The sequence below is a fragment of the Geospiza fortis genome, unplaced genomic scaffold (genome assembly GCF_000277835.1).
Source record: "Geospiza fortis unplaced genomic scaffold, GeoFor_1.0 scaffold1, whole genome shotgun sequence".
Lineage (NCBI taxonomy): Eukaryota > Metazoa > Chordata > Aves > Passeriformes > Thraupidae > Geospiza > Geospiza fortis.
Window position 1 is genome coordinate 1,526,154 of NW_005054320.1, and position 7,256 is coordinate 1,533,409.

The 7,256-nt window shown below is 48.6% G+C and overlaps 1 protein-coding gene across 1 annotated transcript in view; it reads left to right on the forward strand.

Moving 5' to 3' along the window:
• Positions 1 to 7,256, forward strand: part of COL8A1 (collagen type VIII alpha 1 chain) — an 87,199-nt gene that overhangs the window by 77,455 nt on the left and 2,488 nt on the right. The window contains exons 4-5 of the mRNA XM_005420622.3: positions 4,260 to 4,575; positions 6,336 to 7,255. Coding sequence (XP_005420679.1) covers positions 4,263 to 4,575; positions 6,336 to 7,255 — 1,233 coding nt within the window. The 5' untranslated portion in view covers positions 4,260 to 4,262. The remainder of the gene's footprint in view (positions 1 to 4,259; positions 4,576 to 6,335; position 7,256) is intronic.

The following is a 7,256-nucleotide window of genomic DNA, read 5'->3' on the forward strand; positions in this document are numbered from 1 at the left end:
GCCATTATTTCTTCACACCAATTTAAGAATTATGACTGCTGGTGCATTTTGTTTTGTCTCCTATTTCTGCTGACAAACTCAAAATAGCCAGAGAAAGGTCCTTTATAGTTTTCTCAGGAGAACAGCTCTACTAAAGAGATTATTGAGAAATGTTCTCACTCAAGCTTTGCCTGTAAAAATGTGTTTTTTCAAGGATTCTCTCTCACCCACAGAACCAACCAGATGCCTTCACACACAAGCAACTGAACACTGTGGTTTAGGATAATGTTCCTTCACCCTCAAGTGTCTTGTCCCACCCTAGGTAATGCAAAATGTTTGTTGTGGCTTAATATGAATGTCTGGTGCAAAATGACATGTCACATTGTGGGAAAGCTCAGTGGCTCCTCTCCTCCATCTTCCTTCCAACATCCAAAGTTACAGTAAAACTTTGCTTTCTCCAAGCCCTTGGCTTCTCTAAAGGTGTACTCATGCACTTATTAACCTGCCACAAATACACAGACACATTCCTATTGCATTCTGACAAAAACCCTGGAAAATCCCAATCCAAAGTGAAATTATTGCTCCACCAACAGTCACCTTGGAAAGCATGTCAGATTGCATTACGTGAATGCGTTTGAGGGTGATCCCTAAATTGCTGGGATTTGGGTGAAGGGGGTGGGAAGTCTTACACTTTGGCTGCTTCTTCAAAACAGGTTTTTCTCCTTCTCACTCTCCTTGATTTCTGTCACCGCCAGGAAAACATCTCCTTTTACTGTTCAGAAGCTCTGGAGGACCTTTTCAACATTTAGAATCTATAGGCTTCTTTTGAAAACCAAGAACAAGATTTTCAGTAGCTTTTAGGCATTTAAAGATGCCCATAGTGAATGGGTTTCCTAGTGAGGTCTTCAAACTAGAGAAACAAACTGCAAGGCAGAAAAAACACACCTTCAGCTTCTCTCAGTGCATAAATAACTTTTTAGAGAAGTTGAATAAGATGAGAGGCAATGAGCAGAAACTCTGAAAGACTATCCCCGGCATCTGTCATGCTTCTGAGCAGGCTTTCCCTGTAGTGATGGTATCTGACAGCAATAATCCAGCGGCAGCACATACGACACTACCACATCTCTCATCAAGACTAATTTTGTCTGATCCCTTCTTCCTTTAGAAGCAGGGGGAGACGAGCTGGACAGACAGTACCAAACACAGGCTGTGTCTCCAGCACCTGCAGCAGACCCCAAGCCCCAGACAGCTCACGAGGCCACAGGGGAGGCTCTGACCTCCTCCCACAAAGATGTCAGCCAAATCCCATCTAGCCCAAGGTTGTTCAGTAAATAAACTCCCATCTTCCACCTCAGCTAGTCACAGGCACCAGCCCAAGCCAAAATCAATAGATGAGAAGCAATCTGTCATTTCCAGGCCACGCTGGTTGGGTTATGGATGAGTCAAAAAACACTACAGGAAACACAGATGTGGTGAGATCATCTCCTTCTCTGGAGCCTTCCTATCTCCACAAGTCTTGCCTAATCTCCCTCAAAATTTCCATGTGCATACACAAAACCATCTCGTGTACCTTGTGGTCATGCGTGTTCCAGTGCAGGTGCATTGAGTGATGCTTGGCAGGGCCAGGCCAGCCTGGCACAAGCAACAGGAGCCCGAATTCACCTGAGCAGCAGGCAGGCTGGTGTCTCCTGTAGGAAAGTTTTTTCAGTTATTTCAAATGCCTCCCACTCGCACACAAAGTCCATGTTTTGTAATAAAAACAAGGATAAAATGTCATCCAAAGGAATTTTACCTATTTCCCCTTCTACTTATTCCACTGAAGTTATCTTTTTTAACTCTCCCAAAACTGGCCACCAGAACAACAAAGTAGCCAAGATGCTAAATTAATAACCTCATTCTTCAAAATTCACCTTGCCCTTCATACTAACAGGTTTCAAAGCCAGTCCCATATAATCCAGTATCTTGTAATTTTTTAAAAGGTTTCACTGAGTTTCTCCCTTCATACAGGTAATGTTTTTCCTTTGAGAGAGAGGCAGAGAATAGTGCAAATTTTCCAGTAACTGAGATTTTCCCTGCAAACTTAGGTAGGCATTACCCTATTCAGCTACAGAGAGGCAAAGGTGTTGCAATTTACTCCTGTACAGAAAGGAGCAGGAAGGCCAAGAAAGACTAGGGGGATATATTCCTGCCTCCCCTATTCCCCTCCACCCCCCCCCAAAAAAACCCCAAAAGGTTGCTTAGGGTCCATGTGCCCAGATGAAGCTGCAGTGGGTTAGTTCAGTCAACCCACCCCAGCCAAGCCACAATAACTGATCATGCACAGGCTGTCCTCCCACTCTGAAGCTCACTACTGAGCTTTAAGCAGAAATATCACATCCCAAGGCCCTAATCCTTTAGCTCATAGCAGCACAGCCAGCCGTGGGCTAAAAGCCACATTAAACTCACTGGAGGAGAAGCATTTGCTGAAATGCTTTGCTGAACAAGGATGAGCAACTGTGCTTGGGCTTTAGCTACCCTTACAAACTCCTGTACATCTTGGCTCTGGTTTTCTTTGCCACATGGCAGCTGGTTAGTCCAAGAAATCCTGGGAGGGAAAGTGACTGTAGAAACTCAGCTGTGCAACATATGCTCCATCTAGTGTTTATTCGTAGTATTTCATTTTCTTAAAAGGTTTGGTTTGCTGTTAACACATATTTCCATCTTTTCTGTAGTTCGTATGTCTATAGGTGATCATTGCTGAAAATAACCTGCTTATTTCAACTACACCATTTTGATCTAGCCTCCACTTACACCTTCAGTAATGATTATACACCGATTTCCATTTAGAGATAAAATCTCATAGAGCAAAATGAAGGGAAGATGTTTTAAAAGGGCAGCAAGGGTTTCCCCAGGTGCTTTGCTAACACGAAGTGAATGGAAAATGACAAACAGGAGTAAAACATAAAACCTGGAGGGCACACAGGGGAAAGTTTCTCCCCATAAATTATACTTCCCAGACATGAGGGCACAGTGCTGAGCCCCTTTGCCATAGAGTGAGGTACTTTTTTGTCTTCTATGTCAAGCCAGGCTGCTGGGGAAAGACAGAAAAATAAGCAGGTGACACAAAGCCCTTGCTGCCTCTTCAGGCTACCCTCATCACACCAGAACACAGCAGCTGCTGGGACCAAGTCCTGACAAGTAATTTGGCAAAGCTCTGGAGCACAAATGACCTGGAAATGCACCCAGGTTGGGCGCAAGGCATTTTTGCAGGGTAGAAAAAAGGAAAAGTGGCAACAGCCATTAGGTTTGGCAACTGACTTGTGTATTTTGAAAGGGCAGGACTTGCATGCCAGATTTGGCTGTGGGCCAAAATACTCCAACACACAGTCTCTTTTTACTGCATGCTGTCCCCTAATTTACATTACTTGAGGGAGTTCCTGGTTCCTAATTTGCTGTTCAGCTGATGGTAGTGCCCTTAACTGCAAAAAGAAAAGCCAGCAACAGGTGGGGTAAGAAGTCCCAAGCTAACATTTTGATAAAGAAGAAAGAAAGCCCAGCCCCATTCTGTTGGGTTAGCAGGACTGGTGAGGTGCTGGGATGGGCTGCCTTGCAATGGGCCAGGATCTGCAGTGGGGAAGACCTTCAGAAAATAGTTGAACATTCCCAGAGGAGGGCTTGGGTTGGCTGATCCTACCTGGAGTGGTGGCAGCCTAAGCAGGCCCACTCCTTCTGGGAGGAGGCCAAGAGGATCCCAGCCCAGCTAAGAGGAAAGCTGGCAAGGAGCTGTGATAGAAACAGACCACACTTGGACACTGCAGCCACAGGGTACAATCCCAGGCACAGATTTAAGCTCAGAAACAGAGCTTTCATTGCTGTGGAAAGCAGAAGGGGAACCAACAATACAGCTTCTTGGGCAGAACACATTTAGGAGATCCCCACATCCCCTGCCTGCTCTTCCCATGTGCCAGAGCTTGCAGCAGAGCTCCCCAAAGCTCAGGTGAGAAGGCAGCAAGCTGGGAGCAGGCCCCTGTGTGGAGTAACCACAGAGGGCTCCTCTGGGGCGGCATAAAACTAAATACATAGAAGGGCATTTGCTGTATTAGCAGTGCTTGAGTAGACCCTCCAATAAATCAGATACAGGCCTGCTGCAGGATATTCTCCAGGGCAGCACACAAACCAGGGCCACTTTGCAGAGATTTAGGTCCAGTTTGCTGCAGAAAATGAGAACAGCTTGCCCTAATGAGGAATGCACAACATGAAAAAACATCTTCCAACTGTGTGTTTTGTGGTGCTTTTCACAGGTGATGGTCATGCTGCTCTTCCCCATGCAGCTGCTGGTAGTGGCTGTCACTGTTTACCTAGAGCTGGTGAGGTCTGCTCAAGGTGGTGCCTACTATGGGATCAAGCAGCTGCCACCTCAGGTGCCCCAGTACCAACCTCTTGGACAACAAGTACCTCACATGTCGCTGGGCAAAGAAGGCATCCCAATGCAGCACCTGGGCAAGGAGGTACCCCGCATGCCCTATGGGAAGGAGTACCCCCATCTGCCCCAGTACAGGAAGGAGGTCCCACAGATGCCCATGCTCAGCAAGGATATGGCTCCCAAGAAAGAGAAAGGTAGGTCAGCATGTCCCTCTCCACTCCTGCATGGTCCCATCTGGCGTGCCATGGGGAAATTGAACATTGGAGCAGGCTGCTGCTGCAGGCTGGGCACAGCACCCTTGTGCCCAAAAGGCTGGCCAGGCTCATACCTGGCCACAGGTGGACAAAACAGGTTCATGGGAACTGTGGGCAGCTCAGGGTCACCAGCACAAGATCACAGTCATCCTCTGGGCTGAAGCACAGCCTCTGAGCAGCCCTAGCTGCAGTGAGCCTCCAGCATACAGGTTTTTTCAGGTGCTGTTCAACTCTAGGAAAAGCCTTGCTGTCCCACCTGTTTGTAGGAGACCCTCTGACGGGGTTTCAAATGATGCTCAGAGTCCTGTCTGGATCTGCTCCCACTCTCACTGGAACAAGCAGACATATGAACTAAGAGCCCCAAGGTTTAAATTTATGGGAACATCACTGTTTTGTCTGACTTTGTCCAGACCCTGTGATTTTGAGGTTTGCGGAAAAAAACATACAATTTCTCTACAGACTCTGGAGTCCTCTTTCTGTAGGTTATTTACAGGTGTAACAGAGGCATTGAAAGTACAGAGGATTAATGAACAGGTCTGCACATACAAGCACTTTCTCTATTCAGTAAAGGAAGTTTGGACAGTATTAATTATTTAAGAAAACAAAAAAAAGTCCAAAATACAAAGGGTGACCAGGAACACCCAGTGTTATAAAACCCTTGTGAGGACCACCAGCATCTGTGCAAGTGCAGACAAACTGGGTAACTTTGCCTTACTGAGGCCCCAGCTAACCACAGCCTCCACTGACTTCAGAGGGAAATGGAAGATTTCAGGGCCTATTTTTGGGGTGTCTGAACAAGAACCATTGGCTGTCATAAAATCAACCTACCTCATGAGCAAAGATTTTTGATGCGCATGAAACACAACATGTGCAGAGAGGGAAGGTTTCTGCCTCCCATAAAGCAGAGGTCTGCCCTCAAACCTCATCTCCTGTCCTTCCCCAAATCTCTCACTTCTTTACACATTTTAGAGCCAGAAAGAGTTTCAATTCACGCAAAAAGCAGCAGCTTGAAAAGCAACCAACCCCAGCAGCAACTTCCCCACCCTGACCTGCAGCGATAAGTGGTGACATACACAAAAATGTGGGTTTCAACAATAAAAACCTCTTGCAAAGTGTTTAGAAGAGCCATAACTAGACATGGCTATACCAAAAGAGCAATACTGATTAAGGCTGCAGGTATCCAGTAATGCTCTAATGGGAACCAAAGCCTTGGGGAAAATACAGACATACCTTATGTATAAACTTCTTACTAATACAATCTTATTTAATTGATCTTGCTTATTTATGCCCCTTCAGAAAAAGCACTTTTATGCCAGGATTCCTCCCACAGCATGAGAGTGCTGAGTGTCCTGCAAAAACTCTTAAAGGTATATTGATCTACCGCAATGCGGAACAAAATGCAGATTTTGCTGTTCAAGATTGTATAGGTAGAAAACACCACCAAAGCACAAATGGCTTTTACGTATGATGCACAGTAATTACTTTGTGGTAACAGAAGCATGCATGGAAGTTTGGAGTATGAAAAACAGTAACATCCTCTTAATTCTCAACACCAACCTGTAACTCGCTAGTTGTCTGTCTACCACAAAACCACAAGGCATCATTAAAAGCATATTCAATTCAAAACTGCCTGTTTTTTGAAGGATGTGACTGCACTCACCTTTTATCTCTCCCTCTCTCCTTTCTTCTTTTCTTCCCAGAAATTCCCATGCGCAGTCTGAGGGGTGAGCAAGGTCCCCCAGGTGAGCCTGGACCAAGAGGGCCACCAGGGCCACCAGGATTACCAGGTCATGGTGTACCAGGAGCCAAAGGAAAACCAGGCCCGCAAGGATACCCAGGAATTGGAAAGCCGGGTTTGCCAGGGATGCCAGGAAAACCAGGGGTCATGGGGCCCCCAGGGCCAAGAGGGGAGATGGGGCCGAAGGGGGAGATTGGGCCCATGGGGATTCCTGGGCCACAAGGACCACCAGGGCCTCACGGGCTTCCTGGCATAGGGAAGGCGGGTGCTCCAGGGCTGCAGGGGCAACCAGGGCCAAAGGGTGAGCCTGGGATGAAGGGGCCACCAGGAATCCCTGGGATCCCAGGGCCAAAAGGGGAGAAGGGGGTGGGGATCCCAGGTTTGCCAGGTCTGAAGGGTCCACCTGGGCTTCCTGGTCCCCCTGGCCCCGTGGGACTGCCAGGGGTTGGCAAACCCGGCATGGTTGGCTTCCCTGGCCCACAGGGACCCCTGGGCAAACCTGGACCCCCAGGAGAGTTGGGGCTGCAGGGGCCTCCAGGGGCCCCTGGGATCCAAGGCCCTCCCGGCTCGCCTGGTATTGGCAAACCAGGCCAGGATGGCATGCCCGGCCAGCCCGGCTTCCCAGGCGGCAAAGGGGAGCAGGGATTGCCAGGCCTGCCGGGGCCCCCCGGCCTCCCTGGGGTTGGGAAGCCAGGCTTCCCTGGGCCCAAAGGGGAGCGAGGTGTGGGTGGTCTGCCTGGGCCCCTGGGGCCGAAGGGGGAGAAGGGGCATGCGGGGCCACCTGGCATGGGAGGGCCACCAGGGGAACCCGGCCAGCCAGGACTGCCGGGCATCATGGGACCCCCGGGGGCCGCCGGTTTCCCAGGCCCTAAAGGGGAGGGGG